The sequence below is a fragment of the Lissotriton vulgaris genome, chromosome 2_2, assembly GCF_964263255.1.
Source record: "Lissotriton vulgaris chromosome 2_2, aLisVul1.2, whole genome shotgun sequence".
Lineage (NCBI taxonomy): Eukaryota > Metazoa > Chordata > Amphibia > Caudata > Salamandridae > Lissotriton > Lissotriton vulgaris.
Window position 1 is genome coordinate 109,410,381 of NC_141688.1, and position 26,694 is coordinate 109,437,074.

Sequence of the window (26,694 nt, forward strand, 5' to 3'; positions counted from 1 at the left end):
TTATCCCTTAAATGATTTGGGCACAGTGCACGAGAGAGTGGCCGGGAATGCCTTATTCAATAGCACTGATGTCTCGATCTGTCAGCGCTTCTCTATGCCTGTAGTGCAGGGACTCCCCTTATGCCTCACTTGGAAATATGAAACTGGCCAGGCTTTCAAAACCTGAAAGCGACGGCAAAGACAGCGGAGTGGATTGCAAGAAGGTACTGGGAACGGAGTGATTTATATGTAGGAGACGTGTTTATTTCAGTTGAGGAGGCAGGGTAAAAGCTCACGGCTGTTCCAGGTCAATTTTTAACATTTACCAAGATGCACCCCAAACCTCCCAAAAAGGATCACAATGAAAGTCCACCATTTCACTCATTGAGTCATCCTTCCTTTTAGTCATCCATCCATCAATTCGTTCACACCATCCATCTATCCACCCACTACTCAACTCATCTATCCATACCCCTTGCACTCACCCATCCATCCATCCATCCTTTCACTCAGCCTTCTGCTCAGCCACCCAGTCATCCATTCATCCACTTACTCTTTCACTCATCCCTCCATCCATTCACTCTTTCACTCATCCATCCACGCTTTCAATCTGTCTATCCACTCTCTAATCACTACTACTCTACTACTCACTCTACTACTCACCCTCTACTACAATACTACTCACTCTCTACTACTCTCCACTCACTCTCTACTACTCTCTACCCACTCAACTACTCTAGTTCTCTTTACTACTCTCTACTATTATCTACTCACTCTACTACTCTCTACTCACTCTACTACTCTCAACTATGTTCTACTCACTCTACTACTCTCTACATCCACTTTCTATCTACTACTCACCCTCTACTACTCTACTACTCACTCTCTACTCACTTTGGACTACTCTCTACTACTCACTCTCTACTACTCTACCTCACTACTTCTACGCGCACACATATGCACATATATATATATATGTGTATGCATTTATATATATGTATGTGCCACCTTTTATTTATGTTTTTGTTTTTGAAACAAATAAAATGCATTGTTATTTGCAATGTCAATAGCTCATACTCACGTAAATATGCGACCTATTGCATTGCAAATGCAATAGGTCTTGCATTTGCGGGAGATAAATCCATTGGCATTGTAAATGACAATGCCATTTATTTATCTGTTTTCAAAACCAACACCTAAATACAAATTGGGTCATTTACAATGCCAATAGCTCTAACTTTTCCAAAGGCGAAACCATTGCATTGTAAATGCTTGCTCTTTCATGTAAGTCAAGATTCATCATCGTTAGTCTTTTCCCTTCATTTCTTTTGATCTTTAGTATTCCTGACAAAGTGCTTAAAGGTTAAACGACTATCATGGAAAGCATAACAGTCTCTATTTTATTTAGGCCTATTTAGCCTGCTTTTCCATTTTTCTCGCTTGCATATCTTTACCTGAATTTGTGAAGGTCATTTTCACAGCCAGTGACTTTTGTATACTATCTTCAATGACTGGTGCCACAATTCTAACAGATGCAGATGTCAATGTTTTAGTAATGGCCGCTTAAAATCAACATGCAGACAGAGCAGGCGCATTTTGTGTCCTGATAGCTTAGTCTGTTAAGAATCTCGTGTTTCTGAGCCCCATTTTATTTTGTAACTACAAGATAAAATCAGTGGTTCAACCCAATATAAAGTCAAGCATCTGACCAGTGATTAGGAGAGGTTTTCACACTCAGACCTTGAATCTGTAAGCTCTCGGCCTTAGAGTTTTCTCTGCAAGCGTAGCAGAGCGTGCTCTTACTACGGGATCACATTTCCTACCTGGCAGAACTCTGATGTTAGTTGTCAACAGGTACGATGGGTAATCAAATGTAAGAAACTCTAGAGGCAAGTTTGCTATTCAGTTCTATGACTAAAGTACTGCTTAGGAATAGCTCTAGGGAGATAGGATGGTTGTGGTTGCCTAAAACATGTCAGAAATGTTAATTTTATTCTTGATGCTTATTTATGTCCTGGGTGGTTACTGTGCAGATTTTAAGTACTAAATTAGTCATTTTAAATAAACACTTTAAACAAAGGCCTGTTGCTCCTGATACTATGCTTGACTGTGTTCTAGATCAAAAGATTGTTTGGAATACCACTGTGTCCCTGAAATGGGACTTATAGGTAACCTGACAGCACTGCCCATGCAGGACGGCTTGGTTGGTTAGTGACCGGGCTAAAGTGCTCACTGTATTTCTTCCCAAGTGCAGTACACTTAAGTCCTTGTAATCGTGAGTTAGAAAACTAATCACTGTAGCTCGGGGAAATGCCATCATCCATATCAGTTGTCAGTCAAGAACAATATAACCAATATGAACAAACAAAGAAAATATATTTCCTGTCATTACTGCAAGTTTCAGATATATGATTAAAACATACCTGTTAAAAACACATGTCTGTTGTAGGGAATATTGATTCTTTGTCACGTTCCACACTCGGATGGTGCCATCATTTCCACTAGTAGCCAATAATCCCTTTTTGCTGCACCAGACACAGGTAATAACCTGAAAATGAGAGCAAAAACATCTGCTTGACATTCCAGTGTGACATCATTACCCGGATTACATCATTATAAATGTGAGTTGCAGAATACTAACACAAGGTCATAAGTGGTGAGTAAAAAAAAAAAGACCAGAAACACAGTTCCGGTGTGCAAATACTGTTTTCGTTAACTGTAGTGGAAACCCAATATTGAACGAATAAGCTATTAAAAAACATACATTTGTCTGTAAATAATGCACCCATTCAGTTTTATTTCACCAATGTCATATGTAACAATATGAAACATAACTAATATGGTTAAATGAAAAACAAATTGGGAGATAAGGTACCATCACCTACATGTAGTTGCAAATTAAGGAAATGCAACTGTTAAAGGGGTTGTAAAAATGAAATATGTCATAATGCTATTAAAGAAATAAATAAAGACATATGTTAACTCGTCCTTTATAATACATGTATTACTGACAGCAAATTAAGAGCCCTTACGATGTACACCAAGGGGTGATCTCATATGTGGACTATGCAGCAGTGACCAGTAAAGTGCTTTATTTACTCCGAGATGTTTTTTTATTCCTTGCTGCTTGTCTTAATGCTGGGACAGGAAAGCTTGATCCGATTACTCCCATACATTGCTTTTTCTATGATGTTGTCTATTGTTTCTTTTGGTATCATAGTTCCTCATTTAGCATTCTTCAGTTACATCACAGTGGTTGGTATACTGTACCCGATATCAGTATAACATTGCAAAGCTGTCTCTACATAGAACTATGTCCCAATCAAACGATAACTTGTTTTTCCACGTCGTTATTAAGATTGAGGAAAAGCGGATATGAATGCAATTGTGTTCTCTGTATTTGTTTGGTCTGTATGGTCAGTGCCAGTGAATGTGCGTAAAGAGTGAGTCTGTTGGTGCATCATAGTAACTGCTTGTCTAGTTTCAATCAGAGGCCACTAATACAGCTTACTCATTGATACTCTTTCCCTTTCATTCTTACTGCCGATACCTCCATATTTGTCTCCTAGTGTACACTTTGGCAGCTGCCTAGAACATTTGGGCTCAGGCTACTGAGCCATAGCTGTCTAATAGACAGTTGACTAGGCATGAGTACAGCTTCTTTTATCCGATTATGTGTTCATATTCTACCAGACCAATACCGATATCACCAATGCTACATCAAGGCATAAAGGTATCAGCTGTGATCTGAAATACTACCTTTGAGGATCGGCTAAACATGATAGTGGCAGTAGGAAAATAGAAGTTAGGTAGAAGCCTATACAAGTATCATTGACACAAGACACAAATGTATATTCATACAAGTCACATGGACACAAGACACAAATGTGTACTCTCTCCCTCTTAAGTGCAAGTGTTACCATGTATCCCCAAGACAGTGATCCTCTAACAAGTCCTGCAATAGTCCCCGATCGCTGGTGTAATTTGTGTCTGTTCTACCTGATCTATGAAACATTGGGCCCCCTGCCATTTTTCATTCTCCGCTTACTACGGTCTTATGTCTAACAAAGGCTGATACTGCCAAGATTAGTAATGAGAAAAGGGTTTTTTGACCTCTAGGCACACAGACAGAGCCTGCCAGTAGTGTCAACTGCTATACGCCGACTGTGACAAAAATGAAGCGCTTCTCTGAGTCCTGCAATAGCCTTAGGAATGTCTCCTCCGTGTCCATGTGTGGCTGAGGGGAAAACTCCAACAACATTGTGACCTTTGTTACAGGCATATAGTTATCTGCCTACTCAATTTCTCTTCAGTTTTGCCACCTATTAAAGAGTGGAGAGGAGTGGAGTCTCCTGCAGTAATGTACTATATGCAGATTTGGAATCTAATAAATTCAAAGCTATCTTACATTTGAAAAAGTATGAGAGTCCATTAACGTCAAGTAAGATGATAATATAAGTCTTTCTGCACTGTCCTGGGTGTCTGTTGAACAGTAGCCTCTACGGCAATAATGAAAAAATTAGTGAAAGGACGAACAAGTTAATTACCTTTGGTAACAGTCTTTCTGGTAGATACTCTATTTTTCCGCAGATTCCCCATTTTTCATTTTCAGAATAATTCCAGGCACCAGGTTGGATTAAGATGTTTTTTTCAACAATGGTCACCTAGTGGTGGTGAGACATTGCTCATATGAGAATCACAACACCCCAAAAGTGACAGAACGGAGTGTATTTAAGCGCTGCCCCTGCACACCTTTGTCAGTATTTTAAATCTTTCTCCTTTTGTGCCCGCAGACGAGGAGTCATTCAAACAGGCTGCAGGTGAAAGGGTGCCAAAATCGAATGTTTATTATGATGTACAGGATTCCACTCCACAATAAGAGGGAGGTGGGAGAGCATTACGGAAATGGCAGTTACCGTGTCCATCGTAAAGAGCGTTACTGAAGGTAAGTAACTTATTTGTATTCATGGATACCACATCAGTACCTTCCAAACTTCCAAAAGTGGACGGTCTGAAGAGTAAACACATATAAACGAAGTGTTGTTACAGAATTGAGCAGGCAAAATGGCCCTCTTGTGAACCTGGCTGTGAAGGAAGTAGTGGTATGTCGGCAAGTTGATCTACTCACCACTGTGGAAGGCAGCCTGAGACTACAAAACCTTTTGTCTTGGAAGGAAGTGGTGGAGAGAGGTTGCAGAGAGATAGTCTGTAGTTCACTCACTTGGTGCATAGAAGTGACAGTGCTAAGAAAGGGCATCTTGAACATCTTAAGCTGTGGTGAGCAACTACACATAGTCTCGAATGGCATGCACACAAGTAACATCAGGAATAGATTTTTAAATCAGTGAGGCAATGCAAATCTTTTTGGAGGTAACAAGTGTGTCATGCCCTTCATAAAATGCATCACAACTGGTGATTTAAAGAGAGAGGGTTGGTCATCCTAACAAAGTGGCCTAAAATGCTATCGATTAGCCTTTAACTGGCCACAGATTCTCTGTTGTTTGATTCAGGGCACTGGATGCTGTTCCTGGGCTTCCAGGACGCATATTTCCATGCAGCCTGCTGCAGTCCCACAGACGTTACCTGCAGTTCATTGTGGGGTCAGAACATTTCTAATTCAACGTGCTGCCTTTTGCCTTACCTTTGCAGTGATCGAGGAGTCAGGAAGGTGCTATAAATGAAGGAGGCAAGTGCTCAGATGGAGGTAGAAAATTTTCATTTTGATTGTTTTCTGGAATGAAAGTTAGTCTTTAGTACATTTGATCTCTTCTGGTAATTAATTTCAAAGGGTGGGTCAAAGCCAAAGAAGGACTAGCTAGCAGTCCAATAAAGTGAGATTTATTTTGCTTCTGCTCCTAACACTTCTTTGATTACCAGGCATTTCAGTGAGTTGTGGAGGTACTTTGATTGTTCTTCATGGACTGCTCTGAAAATAAAGCAGGTCGTTTTCGAACCTAATCCTCACTTCCAAGGGGATAAAATCTAGGTGGTCTTGTACAAGAGTGGTATAGTAAATATTTGGCCCAGTGACCAGCTTGGTAGCAGAGTGAATAATGGTTTTAAAGGGCTCAAGGAAGGATTTTGGCTCTTCAATCAGAGCTAAGGTACCACTACCAATATAAGAAATACAGGAGCATGATCAACTAGTCTGTAAGTCTAAAGGCTGGAGAGAAGGATTAACTTTTTTTAGGGTCTACAATGTTGATCTATCTGTAGAAACTGTGTGGACTATACTTATGCAGCTTAGTTGTGAGCAGTATACTCCTCCTGATAATGTATTGATTAGGTAGAAGATAGGTGCTACAACAGTTTAATCAACTGATTTCTATTTTTGTATTCAATTTCTTTTTTGTTGTTTTGCAATAAGTTTGTCAACAGTAAGCCTGTGCAACACTGCAGAACTTTCCAGCACCTGTGACATAACAGCTTAGAATCATCTATGTGGAAGAGATATGGTAGGGATCAAAGACATACTCTGCACGCAAGCCTTCTGTTAAACGCATCCAACAAGAGGTTCTGGCACGCCACTATGCTATGACAAAGAACCCATTCTTTATTCTCCTCTTCTCTGACGTATATTTCTTTCTAGAGGATTGGAATTTTCTACAAGATCTAGACTTCTTTTATAATATTGCTCTTCAGTGATTGATTAAAAGGAACAAAACAGTTCATCACTCTCAGGGGCCTCCTGTTCCCGTCATGGAGCCACCTTGCACTTTGAGACATTAACTTGCACCCTTAAGAACGCCGGGCTTTCGCGGTCATACCAAGACAACAATTCCATTTCCAGCTGTTGTGTCAGTGTTAGATATCACCTTCTTGTACTTGTGAAACACTTAAACCAGGACCTTTACATCTTTTCTTATGAAGTAAAATCTATAAAAACATTAAAACATAGAAAAACAAGTAAAACCATATAATTAATTTGAAGTGGCATGATTGTTGCTATCACTAGACGTAGCTCAGAGCAAGTCCACAGTTCGGACTTGTATATGTGGCAAAGAAGGGAACAAACATATTTTGGAAAAGAGGTGCTATTTATTTGCCACAATTTAGTACTTTTTGTCGGTGATATGCTATGACGGTTTGATGCCAGACACAGTCAGTGATGTCAGAATGTGCAAAGAGAATGTGTCCCAGCATGTTGCTTATATATTTCCAAGATAAAAGAAATACATTCTTCAGAAATAGTTTTCAATAGGTTATCAACAACAAAGAAAAGAGTCATTCATTTGTCTTATGACAACATGCTCTTCCTATCCACCCCGAAATCACAAGGACACATCTACTAAATAACTGGATAAAAAAAATACATACTGTAATTGAAGACGAAAAATATATTGCTATTGCTTACCCTATTCTGATGAGCTTCCAGTTTGATAAAAGAGCATTTCCTTAGATCACCAGCCATATCAGCAAATGTTTGAGGATATGTCTGATTGTCTCGATCATGAGCTGCTAATGTCCGAACGAGCTGTTGAGCAGCCCATTGCCTGTGCTGTGAAGACAACCTTGAAGAAAGGCAGCAGGCGGCCAGTGCATTCGCCAGTTCCAGAGGGCCTGCAAGAATAATTACAGGAGAACTGGTCATTTAAAATTACAATCAAAACTGCTTAGCCGTACAATAAGGTAAGGCACAATAAATGTAATTAACTAGGTCTCCAGGCATCATTAACCTGAGTTTGGAAAGTTATAATCAGTTTACATAGTGCTTTAAATGGGGAAAAAAAATGTGTAGGTACTCATTTAAATATGGCGCTTGGGCGGGGCTAGGGGCATGGCCAAAGGCATGAGGGGGTGTTAATCCATGAACAACCAGGTCTTGAGCCCCTTTCGGAATGATAGAAGCTCTGATGTGTTTCTAAAATGCCTGGGCAGGTTATTCCAGGTTTTCGACGCACAGACGAGGAAGCTACTTCCACCCCACCTGGCCTTTACACGAGGTACCAAAACTAGTCTGTCGGAGGCTGAACGTAGTGCTCTGCCAGGCACATACCATTTTATCCCAATGTTCAAAAACTCTGGGCCTAAAAACTGTGCACAGAGCCTTGAACTGAGCACGTCTTGGTACCGTCAGCCAGTGTAGTTGTCTTAGCCTCTCACGTACTGACATAAACCTAGGAATCCCAAGCAAAAGACTTGGTGCCGCGTTTTGAACCAACTGCAGTCTGTATTCATGCTTCTTTCTCAAATTGAGATACAGACTATTGCAGTAGTCCAAACGCGACAGTGTAAGGGCAGTGACAGCCGTCCTAAATTCCTCCGCTAGTAGAAAGCATTTTACTTTCCTTAATATCCTAAGGATATGGAAACAGGATCATACAACTCCACTAACCTGGTCCCATAGTCCAGGTTTTGGTCAATAATCACACCCAGATTTCTGGCCTTCCCGGTAGGGATAGGTGGATTTCCCAGTGCCCCTGGCCACATATCCAGAGTCCAGATGTTGAGATTATTTCCAAACAAAATAACGTCAGTTTTACGGGCGTTTAATTTAAGACAAATGAGCCCATGCTGAATGGTTCAAGCGGGGCTCGCCTCATGGCTACAGAAGTGTTTTGACTGTCATAGACAGGTTACCAGCCCTGGCAGCAATGCACCTATCCTTTAATGAGTACCTGGACTGTCCTCAGCAGTAGAGACGTGCCGTACTCAGTGATAAAAATAAGTGCTAGAACTCAGTACCTGTGATTACCGGACCATTTAAAGCACTGGTTCTTCAGACACCAACATTTACGAGGGTGGTGGAGTGTTTTGTGGCTAACGCACAAGTTACTTACCTTCGGTAACGATATATCTGTAAGAAACAGTAGTTAGTATTAGATTTCTTACCTTAAAATATCCCCAGGCATCAGACTGGATCCGGTAACTTTTGCGTAGCAGTACCCTTGCGGGTTGTTAGATGTCGTCTGCTGTTCCGCGTCCGTCGTCAGCGTCGTTGGCACTGTGATGACGTCGGAGAACTTCGATGCCGCCCTCCCGCGCTGGCGTCAGTTCTTATACACAGATTTTCCATGCCAGAAACACAGAGCTATGATAAAAACCAAAACTGGTGCCATGAAACTAGGGCCCTAAAAGGGGATGACCTTAACCCTAGATATTGGTTCGCAGAACGGGGAGGATGGGTGGGGCGGTAAGGAATCTAATACTAACTACCGTTTCCTACAGATATATTGTTACCGAAGGTAAGTAACTTGTGCATCTGAAAGAAACAGGTTAGTATTAGATTCCCTACCTTAGAATAGATACCCCAGCAATACCAACCCCGGTGGTGTGTCTGCGAACCAATAATCACACCAGAAAAGCCTGGAGGACGGAACGGCCAAAGAAGCCATCCCTCCGGACTTGGCTGTACAGGCAGTAGTGTCTTGAGAACGTGTGCATCGAGGCCCACGTAGCCGCCTGGCAAATGTCCTGCAAGGGCACACCTCGGCCCAAGGAAGTCGTAGTCGCTGTTGCTCGAGTGCAATGAGCCCTCAGCCCAACAGGGGGGTTCCTTCTTCGCCAAGGAGTAACACGCCGGGATACACAAGATGATCCACCGCGAGATGGTCCGCTTGTGCACCGCTTTCCCCTTCTTAGCGCCCACGTAACCAACAAAGAGTTGGTCATCCACCCGGAACTGGCGTGTGCGGTCCAGATAGAACGAGAGCGCACGTTTTGGGTCCAGACGGTGGAGCCTCTCTTTCTCTCTCGAGGGATGCGGAGGCGGAAAGAAGGTGGGCAAGGTGATAGATTGCCCAATGTGGAAGGCCGTGACTACCTTGGGCAAGAAGGAGGGCCTTGTCCGCAACACAACCTTGTCCGGATGGACTGAAAGGAAAGGAGGTTTACAGGATAGAGCCTGGAGCTCACTCACTCTCCTATCAGAGGTGATGGCTACAAGAAAGGCAGTCTTCAAAGTGAGAAGGCGAAGAGGGCAGTTGTGAAGTGGAGCAAAGGGAGCGCACATCAGAAATGTAAGAACCAGGTTCAAGTCCCACTGAGGCATCACGAAGGGAACAGAAGGGAACGTATGTGTGATGCCTTTCAGGAATCGATTAACTATAGAGGACTTGAACAAAGAAGGTTGATCAGGCAGCCTCAGAAAGGCTGAAAGAGCAGAAAGGTAGCCCTTGATAGTGCCCAGAGCAGAGCCCTGCTGGGCAAGAGAAAGAAGAAAGAGGAGAACCTCAGAAAGAGGGGTATTGAGGGGATCCACAGCCTTTGCAGTGCACCATGCCACAAATCTGTTCCACCTGCAGGCGTACACCGACTTTGTGGAGGGACGCCTGGCTGCCAGAATGATGTTGCAAACTTCAGGAGGCATGTCAAATGGCCTCAACTGTCGCCGCTCAATCTCCAAGCATGGAGGTGGAGACTGGACAGGTTCGGGTGGAGGACGGTCCCCTGCTGCTGCAACAGAAGGTCCTCCTGAAGAGGCAGACGAACCGGGGGATCGACTGACATACTGAGTAGCTCGGGATACCAGTACCTTCGTGCCCAGTCCGGAGCCACATGGATGACTTGTGCCCGGTCGCGCCAGATCTTCTTCAGCACTCTGGGCAGAAGTGGTATAGGCGGAAAGGCGTACAACAGACCACAACTCCACTCGCGACGGAAAGCGTCTCTGAGCGAGTGCCGCCTTGGAAATTCCAACGCGCAGAACTGATGACATTGCGCGTTCTCTTCGGTGGCGAATAGATCTAACCAAGGCTCTCTCCACTGCAGAAAGAGACCTTGCGCCACGTCCGAGTTCAGACGCCATTCGTGATCCATCATGCACCGGCGGCTGAGTTTGTCCGCCCTGGCGTTCAGAGAACCGGGCAGGTGTTGAACCACCAGAGTCATGCCCTGATGTTCCAGCCATTGCCATAGGCGCAGAGCCTCCTGGCAGAGGGTCTACGGCCCCACCCCGCCCTGTTTGAGGCAGTACCACATGGCGGTGGTATTGTCCGTGAACACCTGCACTACACTCCCTCGGACAGAGGGGAGGAATGCCTTCAGTACTAGACGAATCGCCCGCAGCTCCAAAAGGTTGATATGGAGCCAGAACTCAGCCGGAGACCAGAGGCCTCTGATCTCCGCCTCTCCCATGTGGCCTCCCCAGCCCTGGAGGGACGGGTCCGTCACAACTACGTGCTCCGGTTGGGGAAGGGAGAGGGATCTGCCACTGACCCAATCGCGGTCTGTGAGCCACCACTGCAGCTGTCTCGCAGTGCCCTGATGCTGGGCCCACTAAAACCTCAGGTCCCACTGCAGAGCCCGCATCCGCCACCGGGCGTGATGCACCAGAAGGATGCAGGAAGCCATCAGCCCCAGAAGCCGCAACGTCAACCTGACCGAAACTCGAGATAAAGGCTGGAAGATTGGAATTAGAGCCTGTATATCCCGAACCCGCTGTTCGGGTGGGTAAACTCGAAACTGCGCCGTCTCCCACAGAGAGTGGGTGTAGCTGCCCAAGAGGCATGTGGTGTTGGAAGACCGCAGTCCCAAACTAAGGGAGGAGAATATTTTCTTTCCATAATTCTCATACCTCTTGGATTCCCTGTCCGGCGGAGCCGACGGGAATGCAGTCTGGGAATTGGAGGCCTGGATGACCAGACTCTCGGGGGTGGGGTGGGTGGACAGGAAACATGGGTAGCCCGGGGCCGGGCGGTGGCGTCTTGCAACGTTCCTATCTCCGGGTGTACCCGTAGCGGGCTTGGACCAGGTGCCCAGAAGAACGTCGGTCAAGGCCTCATTAAAGGGCTGCAGAGGCTCAGCTGAGCTTGACTGCTGTTTAAGAACCTCAGTGAGGAGGTTAGTCCTCACGGCCGCGACGGGAGCTCAAGGCCCAAGGCCTTGGCAGCCCTCATTAACACCACACTATAGGTTGCCCCCTCCTCCGAAGCCACTGTAGGAGGAGAGACAGAACCAGTGTCTGGAGAGGTGTCCAGGCAACTGGCCTCCCCAAGGTCTCCTGCCCAGACCTCTTGAGACAGACACTCTTCAGACCCCTCCCAATCCTCCTCATCACCCATCTCCTGATACTCAGGGTTGTCAATCAATGGGGCCGGTTCGTAGAAGTGGAAATCTTTAAACTGCGTCTGATGCGGCGCCCAGTGGCACCCAGCGGCGCCGCTCCGACGTCGGAACCGGAGCAAAGGAGGAATCGGGGGCAGCGCCGCCCGAGGACGGCGACACCTGACGGACCGACGCCGGGGGGTCGTAAGGTCCACCGGTGACGATCCAGAGCCTGAGGAAGGTCCAGCGGTGTCCCGCGGCACCGGGCCCGAAGGCGCTGGGGGCACCGGGCCGCTTGACCTTGCGGCGCCGGGCCCTAAGGTGCCGCCGGTGTCGGGACCGTGGGGCCCTGCGGCGCCAGGGTCGAAGCACCCGACGGCGTCGGGGCAGAAGCCCCCGACCCGCTAGGGGCCCCAGACGGGTCCGCTGGGCCCGAAGGCACCGCGGAGCCCGTCGGAGGAGAAAGGGACCTCATGGCCATGAGGAAGCGCTCAATCTCCTCCGGCGTCGCGTCTCGCACAGGGACTGCAGGGTGTGGGGTGGAACGTGACGCCCGCGACTCCGAAGGAACCGCGTGGGCGGTGTCACCCGAACCCCCGGCCGCGTCGCGCGAGCGTCGGGGGGAGTCAGAAGAGCGATGAAGCCTCTTCGACTTCTTGTGCTTCTTACCTGACGACGGCTTTGACCCGGAGGAGTGGTGCCGACTCCCGGAGCTTTGGTGGCTCCGTCCCCGCGACCTGTCCCTCGACCTCCTGTGGGACCGGGACCTCACACGGCACGGGGCCGACTGCCGGAGTTCGAGTCGCCTGCGGGACCGCTCCCGCCTGGCTTTCGAAGAGAGGGCCCGGCAGTCGGAGCAGGCCTTGTCGTCGTGGTCGACGCCTAGACAAGTTAGGCACAGGTGGTGAGGATCCGTGACCGGCATCGTGCGGTCGCAATCTTCACAGTGTTTGAAACCAGGCATCCCTATGGCACCGATCGATTTTACAAATCTTCATCACAACAGGTTATTTCAACAAGTACCTTTGGTCCTGCAAACATAGAAAGACCGAAAAATCATCTTTAACATTGCCTACGGCAAGGCATTCCAGAGCCAAAGATAAAACAAAAGAAAGGAAGCCCGACAGCTTTGCTTGTAAAGAGTCAGTCTTGTGAATGGAATGCCACACCAGCCCACAAATCTGTACCAGCACTCAGCATAACTGGACTTTGCGAAAGGGTGTGTGATGTCAAGGATGACATCCAACACTTCCAGCGGCAGATCAAATGCACTCAATTACAATCGCTCAATCTCCACGCATGTATATGGTACAAATTTGGGTTGAGAATCCTACCTGGTTTCTGAAACAGGAGGTCCTTGAGAAGTGGCAGCCTGATAGGAGGACAGATGCTCATTCCCAGAAAGTCTGGATACAAATATTCTCCTGGGCCAGACCCAAGCAACTAGTATAATGTGGGCCCGGTCGTTCTTGATCTTGTGAAGACCTCTGGGTAGGAGAGGCTGGGCGCAAAGTCGTACAGGAGTCCTATGTTCCATTCCAGCAGGAATACATCTCCAATGTGTTTCCTTGTGAAAAATCAAAGGCATAAAACTTCGGACAATGCATGTTCTTGACTGTAGCAAAACGTTATAGCCAGGGTTCTCCCACTGTTGGAAAGCTCTATTAGCCACTTCAGGATATATATGCCACTGGTGATCTGCCAGACACTGGCTGTTCAATTTGTCTACTGTAGCAATCCTAGACCATGCAAGATAGAATGTGACAAGAAAAATGCCCATACGTTCTAGCTGTAGGAGAGTAGGGTCTGCAATCCTATGATCACCCAGATGTTTTGCTTTTGTTTCACTGGTTTACGACTTTCTCTGGCTGTGGGCCTGCCAATCAGACCCACAGCCTAGCTGTTCTCTCACTAAATTGACATGTGTACCTTAGGTGCATTATCCAATTGGAACTGGGCCACCTTATCAGACCCTGTAACTCAGGGCATAGGTGTACCCAGGGCCTACCAGGAGCTGAAGCATGTATTATGCCACCCCTGGATGGCCATCTAAATCTGACACAACTGGCTGCACGACAGCTGGGGCAAGGTGGTGTAATCACCCTTTGCTTTAGATATAGTATACCGATATCTAACCCTAAAAATGGACACACAAATTCCTATCAGTCACTCCTATGGCAGGCCTTGACAATCCTGAAGGCAGAGTACTTGGAATCGTGTGAAATGGTGCTCTGGCATGAGCTGAGCCCGTTAGCAGCTTGCGGAACCAAGTCCTAATAGCTGTTCCATGATAACGCATACCATATACTCTTAAGTGCATTATAATCCTCGCGGTTAAATGCTATCTTTGGTATTGCTTTATCAAAACATGTCGAGTAAGGTGTCATACTAATTGGGATACTAACCCCTCGCCAATTCTGGCGACGGGGTTAGCATTCCACCCTTCTAGAGGGACACGACATGTATGTAACTGTGAACCCCGGTTAAAGTTAAACGAAGCCTCAGCTCCACAAAATGGATGCTGCCACCACAGACACGAGTCTGACCTCCTGCTGCTGGGAGTCCTTCCAGCGAGGAGAGCTTGGACAAAGGGTTTCCTGTCAGGGGCGGTACTAGCACCATCCCAGACAGGGTTTTGTGTATCCTGGGTAGGCAGGGCTTTACAGGAAGGTGACTGCTGAGTGGCACCCCGGTGCTCACTACGCATCTGCCGGCTACAACCAGTTCCAGGGGCACACCAGCCCCTGGCCTGTGGAAAGTCCGGCATGGGAGAGGGGTGTAACCACCCCCCTTCCTGGTCCCACCCCTAGGGCAGGACCTAGTCGCGTACCCACCCCTTTCTTTAGGATAAAGGCAGGAGCGGGGACCCTTCCAAATTAGATCATCTTTGAATCAAGAACTACTTTCTACGAAAGGAAACTCAAGACTCTTCTCAAGATTTCTCCCTTGTGGCTAAGGAGTAGTCACCCTGCATCCGCAGGCACCATCTAAGAACTCTGCGGTTTGCTGCACGTCCTTCCTCAGGAATCCGACCGACCAGCACGACGAGACCCGGCTTCCCTGGCACTTCTGACCCCTACCTACCTCTACAGCTAAGGTGAGAACCGTAGGTGCGACGAGACCTCGAGGGACCGGCCATCATCAGAACTGCACGACTTCTATCCAGCACGACCGCCGAGGGATCCTCTGGTGAGTGCTTTGGGGTCCGAGAAGCCCCGACCCTGAGCAGCTCCAGCACCGAAGTCCAGCCTCCCAGCATCTCCACGATCTGCGTGGGGCCCTTCTGCTTTTTGCTGCTCATCGCGTTGTTTGGCTACTAGCCCGCTGGCTTGTGGCCTTCTTAACGACGCCCGACGACATCACTGCTGCTGGTCTGGTTGCTCCAGACTGGCCCTTGCTCCCTTCCAAAAGAGGAGCACCCCGGACCCACTCCAGACGCCATTTTGAGTCCACCGCGTGGGCTTGAATTTGCCAAGACTTGTTGCCCCAATCCTGGGTCATGCGACGTCGACAGCTTAATCCATCGTGGGACAGCTCGCACCTCCATCCTGGTCGCCGACAACGCCTCCTGGTCCGTGAGATCTGCAGAGCACAGCGTCGCCCACTCAGCTAGTCGAGGTGACTACCATCCGGTGCCCTCCTGGTGCCACCTGACTACTGGCTAGTAGTCACGAACTTGGTCCCCTCTGCTTTCAGGTGTCATCCATCTTCGATCCAGGCTTGGATCAACTCGAACTATCTTCACTGGTCGCCTGCCAGCAACTTCTTTCTTCAGGCTCCTGGTTCGTCTACGAGGATTCCCAACGTCTTTTGAGACCTATGCAGCTGCAGCCCCTGGGCTAGGTAAACTCGGCATTTCGGTGCCTCAGCATAGCCTCACTATCCAAGGGTCAGGATCCACTGTCGTTTTCGATCTACCTAGTCGGGTTCGCCCGAGAACACTAACTTTGTGAAATCTAGCTACCATAGACTTTGTCCCGCATCCCGCGTGAGAGTGCACACTCTGCACCCGAGTCCCCTAGGCCTCCTACTAGTAATCTGAAGGTTCAGTAACGTAGTCCTAGCGATTCCAAAGCCTATTAGTACAGTACTTACCTGCTAGTAATTTTGCATTCCACTTCCATAGTATATGGTTTTCCGTGCCCCTCGGGCACTTGTGTAAATTGTGCAACTTGAAGTATTTTTATAAGAGTTTTGTTGTGTGCTTAGTACCCTGTCCTCATAAAGAGTACAGGGCTGTTGTGATTCTAATAAATACACTGTTTATTTTCATAACACTTGTGTGGTGTCCTTTCACTTGGTGTTCAAGGGGTATATGTGATGGTATAACAGCTGGCTTAACACGCCCTCTAGAGTTTAGCCCGAAGACTGCTCGTATCCACGCTACTAGGATAGCTGGTCTATAAGGTTGACTTACAACCAATCACCATAAGGATTGTTTGGACTGATGCAAAGTGCTCACTAGAATAGTGAACACTATATATCAGGCCAACTTCTCACACTAGCCACCTCCAAAGACGCAGAGCCTCCTGACACAGTACCCCATCTTCCCTGCCTGTTATAGTACCACTTGGCGGTGGCGCGGTCTATGAATAATTGCATCACCTTCTACCTGATGAATGCCAGGAAGGCCTTCAGAGAAAGACAGGTAGCCCCTAACTCCAGCAGACTGATGTGATGTTGGCCTCTGCCAGAGACCACAATGGCCTCATTTTCACCTCTCCGAAAGGGCCTCCCTAGCCAATCACAGACACATCCATAACCCCATCATTGGTACCAAAGGAAGAGGGGTCTGCCCGTAGAACAATTACGTGCATATCTCGAGATGTCTCCTCAAAGACCTAGTTAATCATCAGTCAAAGTGCCTTGATGCTGGGTCACTGGAACTTCAGGTTCAATTGAAGAGCCTGCATGCTCCAACTGGCATAGCTAACAAGGAGGATGCAGAAAACTAAGAGGCCAAGAAGCCTTTGAGTTCCTCTCACCATGACCGAGTCTGAAACAGTGGAATGTCCTGAACAGTGGAGGTAGAGCTTCTAATTTTACTGTTTCCAGGATTGCTCTAATGAGTGGAAGCTTCTACAAAGGAGCCAGGTGGGACTTCGGTTCGGTGATAGTGAACCTCAACAATGTAGAGGTTTGGTGTTGTCCTGAGGTAGGCCACCAGTGACTGAGGCAAGCCCGCCTTCAACAGTCAGTCATCAAGGTACAAGAATATAGGTATCTCCACCTTTGGGAGTTGGGATGCAACCACAGCCATCACTTTCATCAAACTCCAAGGGGCACAGCAAACTGAAAATGCCCTGGTCTACCTAGAACTACTGATTATGTCTGTGCAGGAGGTGTATATGAAAATAGGCATCCTGCAGGACAACGATCATCATTCGGTCATCCAGAGCAAACAGGATCTAGGCCAGTATGAGCATTTTGAATTTGTTTATTTGCAGGAAGCCATTCAGAGGCTGGATTTCCAGAACTGGACTGAGGTACCTGTCCTCCTTTGGAATGAGGAAATAGCAAGAGTAATACGCTCCTCCTATTTCTGAGCCTGGAACCATCTGCATGCACCTTAGGAGAGCAACAGCCATACTTAGCATAATAGAATGGACAGGTGCTCATCAGAAATCCACTCTGGGGTGGGAGGAATAGTAGGTGGGGCAGAAAGGTACCGCATAGTCATTTGGAACGATTTGCAAAACACATTTGTGTGACATGATGGATCACCAACTTGGGAGGAAATGTTCAATCCTGCATCTGACTGGCTGGGCATGCGCCACTAAGAGGAACTTTTAAAAAAAAGATTATTTATTGGAAATGATACATACATAGCTCTCCTTCATATGTAAAAGACAGTCAGCATTTTGAAGAGGATCAAGTCACATCAAGTTATACATACAGTCACAGCGTTGTACAATATTTATTTATTTATAAAGTTTTATATAGCGCAAACTTGATCCCGAAGGATGACATTACGCCAGTTCTTTTCCCATCAGGACAGGCCAGGGATCCAACATTGTGTGATGCGTGTCATGCTCTACATGTCTTACACATATGCCCCGGAAGGGGAAACCAACCAAAGGACGGGGGCGTGAGGGGTCCATTGTTTCATGAGTTACTCACAAGTTTCCCGGTGCTCCAGCAAGTATGCTTGGAGTGGGCCCCATATATCTCTTGGGCAAGAAGCAGTTGGGAGTAGTTCGGCAAAAAGGCTGGTATGGTCCTGCCATAAGATTATATCACCAACCCAGTCCTTGAATTTAGGTGCTCTTCCCCGACCCCACCTACATGCCACTCGACGTTTTGCCAACATGAGTTCAAAGGACACAAACTTGAGGTGTGTTGCCGGGATCTATTCAGTATACCCTAGCAGTGCCACCAAAGGAGACTTTGTGTAACTTTAATGCAGTACAGTAACTACGCTGTAGAACTTTATAGTCAGTGATGTGTAGGCAGCTATTCGAGGAAATCTGTTCAGTTTGTTTGCAACAAAAAGCCCATTACGTGTCAGTGAGAGGGTGTTCCAGGTCGGCGAACCACTTGTCCCAGGCTGCACAAGTGGACTATGTAGCCTCTGTATACATCGCACGGTATTGCACGGACACAAGATGTGAAGCTATGGGTGTGCGTAATACATGATGTAAAGGTGCAAGCAGCCCAGGCTCCGCCGGGTAGTCTGGCGTGCAGTCCTTCAGTCCATGTCATAAGCGAGTGTACAGGAAAGTGTCCATTGTGTTAGGCGGGGGGTCCGTGAAGAGTTGATGTAAGGTGCAGAATTTACAGTTTAAGTATAAATTGCCCCACTGGTGGATATTTCGGCTCCGAGCCACTTCTAAACACCCCCTCCTGTAACAGGGGCATCTGTGGGTGATATACCAATGGAAGCAGTGGCGAGTACATACATGGTGCTTGTGCTCTAATAGCTATATTTTGCCAGGCTTTGAGTGTGCATTCCACGGAGGTGGGACATGGTTCTCAAGGCTTGAATGTTGAAAGTAGTACCCCCTCTAACGGAATATGGTGTGCGAGCCACTGCTCAGTTGATACATGAGGTGTGTAGCAAGGGGGGGTTAAACCAAAAATGGGCAAAGTGCACCTGGGCGCATAAGTAATAGAGTTCGAAATTGGGAATGTCAAATCCCCCCAATACATATGGACGCATGTTTCCCTTTTTATACTGGGTTGTTTGCCTGCCCATACCAGCCGTATCAATTCAGCGCGGAGGCTAGAGAAAATAAATCTCCCTTGGTCATATGGGATATTTAAGAACAAGTATAAATATTTGGGTAAAATTACCAATTTTATTAGGAAGATACGGCCGCCATGGTCAGTGGAAGTGCAATCCAGCGAATCACGCATCCGGCAATATGGTCCATAGTGCACCCATAGTTCAGCCTCATCAGCTCCTCCCGCTCCGTCGTGATCCCTAAGTATCGCACCTCATCATCACATCATGCTATGGAATAATCTATATCGAAGGGTGTGGCTGCTGCAGTCAGCGGGAAGACCTGGGATTTGGCCCAGTTTATATGGATCCCTGATATCCCCCCAAACCTAACGAATTCCCCGAGCAGTGGGTTTTGGTTGTGGCGTGGATCTTTGGCACAGAGTGTGATGTCATCAGCATATAATGATATGAGAACGGGGCATAAGACACATCGCAGGCCGACCTCCGAATTATGTTGTCTGATTTTGGCTGCTAGAGGCTCCATCGCGAGAGAGAAGAGTAGGGGGGATAGCGGACACCCCTGGCGGGTGTCCCGCGAAAGTGCAATCGGTGCCGAGAGCAGCCCATTGATTTGGATCTTGGCCGTCGGTTTAGTGTACAAGAGCCTGATATCGTTAAAAAAATGTTGGGGATCCCCTTGCATTGTGAAAAGATAGCTACATTCCAACGAATCGAAGGTCTTTGTGGCGTCTAAAAAGACCGCCACTAGTGCCGAATTAGGGTCTACATTTTGAAGTATAGAAAACAATGTCTGCAACTTATGAGCAGTGGCCCTGCCAGGGATGAAGCTGGCCTGGTCTGGTAGGACCAGCTTCTTTATAAGGAGCTCGAGTCGATTAGCGATTAGCTTAGCAAGTATCTTGGTATCTATATTGATTAGCGAGAGGGGACGATAAGATTTGCATCGATCAGCTGGTTTGCCTGGGTTTATGAGTGAGATAATGAGCGCTTCTCTCATCGATGCAGGTAAGAGCTGAATTTCTTGTGCTTCCAAGAAAACTTCATTTAAGACAGGAAGGAGTTGGCCGATGTACATTTTGTAAAATTCTATTGGGATACCGTCCTGGCCAGGAGCCTTCCCTGACGACATCTGCATGATGGCCTCACAAAGCTCATCATCTTCAAATGGAGCTTCTGGAAATTCCTGCTTACCGTCCCCCAACCATCCCAGCGCTAGGTCTTCTAGATAATGTGACAAATCCAGGGGGGTAGTTTGACGTGAATTATATAGCTCCGTGTAGAACTCAGTGAAGGCGTGTAGAATATCCTTGCTACCTCTATGTCTCGTCCCATCTCCCTCCACTATTTCCAACACATAATTAGAGAAACAGGCAGGTCTTATCTCCGACGCCAGCGCTTTTCCCGGTCTTCCCCCTCGCAATATCGTCTGGCTGTGAAATACTTGCCCTTGAATCTGGCCTCCCGATCGGCTGTATCTGTATATTCAGTTATTTTTTCTCGCAGAAGAACCCGTTTTGCACTCGATGTCTCCTTCCAGATGCTTTGTTCCAATATCTTAATGTCAGTTTGTAGCTTGTGTAGTTTGCGTCGTAAATCAGGTAGCACCCCAAAGCTTTAGGACATACATGAACCCTGTATGGTTACTTTAAACGCTTCCCAGACTGTATTTACATACAACGTAGGTTTACGAATTGCAACAGTTCGAACCTAATTTATTTAATCAGTTGCCCCTGTGAAAAAAAGTATGTGGGCATGACCACCAGGAAAATAAAGACAAGGATATCAGAGCACAAGAGCTAAATACGTTGTAATAAGCAGGCTACGAGACTGACAAAGCATTTCTTAGCAGCCCACCATGCTCCGACCGATCTACACTGGACACTGTTAGAACAACCAGTGATACCTAAACAAATTTCTGACATAAGCACCTTCCTACACAGAAGAGAACAAAGGTGGGTGTTTAAATTACAAACTGACAAAACGGGTCTTAATGAAGACTTCCCGTGGATGTCGTTATAGACTTCCCGGTGATTGGGTGACCACATGTGGTGAACCATAAGAGTTATTGTGATTCATCTTTCTGAATATCTCCGATGACAGTGAGCGACTATTGTTATACGCCAAACATTTTACTACAAATGTCGTCTCCATCATTCAGTTTTCAAATGAATACACAAAAATACACAATAATATACCAGTTTAAAGTGTTTTTCTTTCTAGTCATTGTGGCATGAATAACATATACATAGACCACTATTTTCAGCAGCCTTACACAATCGTGAAGCTCCTCACGATTATATTAGGTCTCGTGGTTTAATGTAGAGTTTCATCGCATTTTATATAGTGTTAGTCTTTCCTGCAAAGACAATTGTCACAATTGGCATAGATCCTTAAAGTGCTCTTTTGTTCTAATGACACTGACCGACTATGATTCCAAGCAGCCTGACGTAATTGCAGCGCAATATACGCACATCTATATGAGCCAAATGACAATTTTCTGCTCAACCTGAGGCATTAATGATTCTCACAATATCATTAAATACAGCATGTGTCAGTTTGTAAATGATCGGTAAAAATATAAATAAAAAATAAAAGACTCATGGTAGACAAACTACCTTAGTGTTTCTTTTATTTCCATCTGTGTGGCGATATCTACCACATAGATAAACTACAATCCCCAGCAGCCCTGTGGAATTAGCGCGCGCAATACAAGTAGTCACGTGACCTTTTTCGCAGCCCGTGAAGGAAAGTTTAAATGTTCGCTTCCTGTCCGTCCAGGTACCTCCCACATGACAGCCTAGACGGATGTCAGGAGTACCGACGGACAGGTAAGCGCTTTGAGAGGGGACGGGACAGACTTAGTGGGCTCATGCGAGTTCACAGCGCACGTGGGGCGGGTACGAAACCTTTAGTTTTCTTGTACTTGGCGGCAGTAACTTCTGGTTGTATGGATGCGATTTCCAAAGCACTTTTTCTAATTAGACTTCACTCCGTTTTGGACGCTCGATATACAAGCGGTCTGTGTTCCGCTTTTCGCATGAGTTTTTGGGCCAAACTTCTCTTACTGCAGTTCTGCTTAGCGCATGTACTTCAAATTACGATCAGAATGTACTTGCAACGTTATGACATTCTATGTTAACATCTCTGATAATAGCTACCTTCCCTACATTTGCAGCCGCGTCAGGCAGGCGCTCACGAAGGTTGCTAAATGTAATTCTAGAAATGCATGACCTATGCGTGCCAGGGACAGGGCGTGTCTAGCCTAAACTCTTGTTAGCTCTTCCTCTTTCTATAGTGTTTTCTTCGCTTTTCTTTTCAATAGAGCGGTGCTCCATTTGTACCTGAGCTGTAGCCGGGTGAGGTGGAGAGTTTATTCCCCAGACCGTGGGTGATTGAATATAATGCTATTCTTTCTCTCATCAAGGTTGATCTGACCAACTTAGGTTGACTATCAAGCAACCACTGACCAATATTATTTGGCATCATGTACTTTTCACGAGATATCTGTCTCTCTTCATAAGCTATCGTCATTAACTGTGTATTTTTTTGTGTGTGTTTGTTCGTCCATTATGATTCTATGACTATCCTGATCATCTCGACGGGCGATTTCAGGTGATATGATTTTAAATCACTATAATACACTCATCAGCAGTAGCATTTTCTGTTAAGGTCCTGAAGAAGCAGACAGGGATCCCTTGACCCTACTATTCTGCAGAAACATGTCGACCTCGATTACATCTAAGTAGTTATTTGTTACACTACTTTGCACTGTTTTTTAACCTTGGGTGTGGGCAGGATCCTATTAAAATTAATTTCCCATTCCTGCAACCCAATATTAACTCATTCACTTATCTGTTGCACATAGCACTTTCATTAATTTGCACTGCTAGTTATTTTTACCCCCTGATACCACTCTTTCTCCCAACACATCCCTGCATCCTTCTACACGATTAGGCTACAATCTACCTAATCCATAGTGGACATGTTTCCACTTCCTTCGGGTGAAGGATCCCAAATGATGTAGGGCGGCACAGGACGGGTATCTGATGGGAACACAATTTTTCACCATGAATACCTTGGATTCATAGATTGTATCCCAACATGCATACACAGTTTTTTAGATAGCTTCAGTTGTTCTTGACCCATTGCTATTATTTGTTTTTTCATTGTACGTAGGGATCATAGCAATGCTAGGTCAATAAATATTTCCCTTATACACCCTCTTTATTGTATTAGTACTTTAAACGCTTCCCAGACTGTATTTACATATTGAACCAGCCCCTTATTTCAAAGAAATCAGCTATCTCCTCGCAAATCTCTGCCTGGAAAACTGCATCCAATAGTGCTTCTGGCACTAGCCTCCAGCATCGTGATCAAGCGGTGGCACGAGTTTCAGACACACAGGGGCATGATCAGAGTGTGTCTGGCCCATATGCTCAACTGAGTGTATCCATGTACTGACCCCTCTAGAGCAGACCCAGTAATCTAATCGCGACCAAGTTTGGTGCCCTGCCGTATAGAAAGTGCCTTCCCTGACTGGCGTGTGGCCATACCGCTAAGCATTTAGCAACCCGTGGTCTAAAAATAGTTGGGATAGGGTATCTTGTGTGTTGTTGTATTGCTGTGGGAGGGGGTTGGACCTATCCAGCGCGGGACGTAATGCAACATTGAAATCCCCGCCCCATATGATGTGAGTGGATCCTATCATGATTATCTGTCCCCATAAAGTGGTAAAGAAGTCGGGGGTGTCTGTATTTGGCCCATAACAACAGGTGAGAGTAAACGATTGGGAGCCCAATGTATCCCAGAGTAAGCAGCTTCGTCCCAAGGGGTCAATGTAAGAACCTCCCATTATATAAAGTGTGTGCCTTTTTTAATTAGTGTAAGTGTACCCCGAGAGTATGTAGAGTATGACGAGAACCCCCTTGCAGAGCCCCATTTGCTGCCAAAATATGGATCACAGTGAGGATCTATATGTGTTTCTTGTAGCATCGCTACCTGGATGCCATGCCTGTCTAGATACAACAATATTTGACGCTGCTTGCGGGAGTCCCCTAGCCCTCTTAAATTCCACGTAAGCATTTTTATCCGTGCAGGTTCAATGTGTGCCGACATTACCAATGCCCCTTTTTTTTTACAGAAAGTAGTGTGTTATAGCGTTGCTGGTGATGTTGTGCATTCTCAATTCAACTTGTCCACAAGATGTAAGCATTTCAAACAGTTGCCATTTCCCAGTTACAAATACATATCTTAACATCCCCATCTCTACCCCTCCCTCCCTCCCTCCCAGTACCTTGCATTTCAACTTGAAAGCAAGTGTCAACTTCCCAACCCACCCCCTCCCACTTCAGCACCCCAATAGTGCCGGTACAGAAGTGCCCTCTCAGTTTCCCAAGCAGCAAAACCATACTCCACGGGTCAAACAATGACACCGTAATAGTGGAATCCACTATAAAAAAAAGTATTTAGATAAAGGACAAACAAAAAGAATACTAGTAATGGGGATCTAACTTGCAGGGGGGGGGGGAGGTGGGGGTGCCAGTGAGCAACAACAACAACCCTTCCTCAGTCCAGCCCCACTGCAGTGCATTACCCGCAGGTCCCGATGTAAGAGGAGAGGGAGGAGCGGTACAGGAAGAGGGCTTGGCGCTGAATATGTCCATTCTACCACTACCTGATCTGGGGTAGCATAAAAATCTGCAATTTTGACAACTCCAGCTCACACTTTTACATTGTAAATAACCCTGAAAGCCCAGCAGGGCACTTAGCTGTTCACAGCAGTCTTGCACTTGGTTCAATACAGCAAGGAAGGGGGGGAAGGCGATTTCAGTGTCCGCACAGTGGGATTCAGGGCGGCCAAAGCACAGCAGCCCTGCAAGATTCCTCAGTTTCTTTTCCCACACATCGTGCTGGAGCCTTCCCCCACCACATCCGGTAGGGAATGCAATACGCAGACAGGCTAGTCCGATGTCAGGGATGGCGATTTGGATAGATGATCCTGCCGCGGCCATCGGCGCTGTGTAGCTTTTAGGAAATCTTCAACTTGCTGCGGGGTATTGCAGACAATTTGTTTGCTATTGTGTGAGATCCGGAGTCGTCCGGGGTACATTAAGGCGTATTCAATTTGAGCCTTCCACAGATTGAGCTTCACTGGCAGAAATTTCCGTTTCGCTTCCTGCACAGCCATCGTGAAGTCTGGATAAATAGTGTGTTGATTGCCTTCAAAGCACAGGTTTTTTTGCTCACAGGCTTTCCTAAGGGCCACATCTCGATCCTGGTAGTTCAATAGCTGGGCTATTATGGGTCGAGGAGCACTTACTGAGAGGATTCGGGGGCCCAGGGAATGGTGTGCCCTTTCCACCACTCTATGTGTCGAGAAGGACTCTGCTCCAAAAGTGGTAGTCAGCAGCCATTCTACAAAGACTTCCATACGACCTGTGTTGGTACGGTCTGGTATTCCAAGAATGAGGACATTGTTGCGGCGGCTTCTGGTTTCCAAATCTTCACTCTTAGCTGCTATTATTTTTAAAATTTTGTCCATTTGCGATACTTGCTTCTGTATCTGGGATGTGGCATCTTCATTGTCAGACATTCGCCGTTCCGCTTCTTTAATCTGTCCATCATGCTTGTCCAATTTTTGCACTGTGAAGTCTAGTCTGTTGTTCATAGTGTCCTTTTTTCTGGAAAGGTCACTGAGACTCTGTTTCATAGCGATGAGTAATGTTTTACGTTATCTTACAGGGTCGTCAAGGGAGTGTGACCCTGGTCCGTACTGTTTGAACCAAAGTCCGCCGAGGTGGATCTGGTAGAGGCTTTTTTATTGTCAAACGTGAGACGAGGTTGACGGCCATCCGGCTTCCCCATCGTGAAGTACGGTGCCCAAGTCTCTGCACTGTTGGCTTTGCTGGCAAGGGTCACTTGCTTTCCTGTTTATTAATGTAGTGTCTTGCACGTCTGTCCAGTTAGTCACTACTTCAGTGTACAGCTCCTTAAGAGTGTTCACGTATTACTAATGTGAAGCAGGGCTAGCCGCGTTACATAATTAGTCCTCTATGTGGCGTGGAACTCCTGTACTCTCCCTTCCCGGTCATTTCGAACCAAGGGCCGCATAAAATTTGGCACTGAAACTCCCCTCATTTTGTTCCTTGATTTTCGTTCTTTTTTTGTTTCCCCATCTCAGTTCCTCCGTCTCACCTGCACGCTCTTTTTCCCCACTGTTCAGGTTGTTGCATATGGGCTTAGCGGGTTACAGGTCTGCATCTCTCTCCGCGCTGTGTATGCCGGATGTGTCCGGAGCAGCTAGCACAGCGTGTGGGCCTTGACGCCACGTACATCGCCGGAAAATCCTATGAACTGCATCCACACGTGGTGCCTAAGTATGACACTAGTACTGCCTCCACTCTCCAATCTGTAGTATCCAGATAAGTGTGGATAACATATTTGGCTGTGTCCAGTCCATAATGAATAGTCTGAGCCAAACACGCCCCAAGGTCTTCCAGGACTGCCAAAAAGATCTCGCTGGCCATGTCCCCATGGCCAGCGAG

General features: G+C 46.6%; 1 protein-coding gene across 9 annotated transcripts in view; it reads right to left on the reverse strand.

Moving 5' to 3' along the window:
• Positions 1 to 26,694, reverse strand: part of HERC1 (HECT and RLD domain containing E3 ubiquitin protein ligase family member 1) — a 2,101,515-nt gene that overhangs the window by 728,591 nt on the left and 1,346,230 nt on the right. For all 9 annotated transcript variants that reach the window (XM_086959402.1, XM_086959399.1, XM_086959397.1 and 6 more), the window contains exons 51-52: positions 7,334 to 7,539; positions 2,403 to 2,527 (exon numbers count right to left, since the gene is read on the reverse strand). In XM_086959402.1, coding sequence (XP_086815528.1) covers positions 2,403 to 2,527; positions 7,334 to 7,539 — 331 coding nt within the window. The remainder of the gene's footprint in view (positions 1 to 2,402; positions 2,528 to 7,333; positions 7,540 to 26,694) is intronic.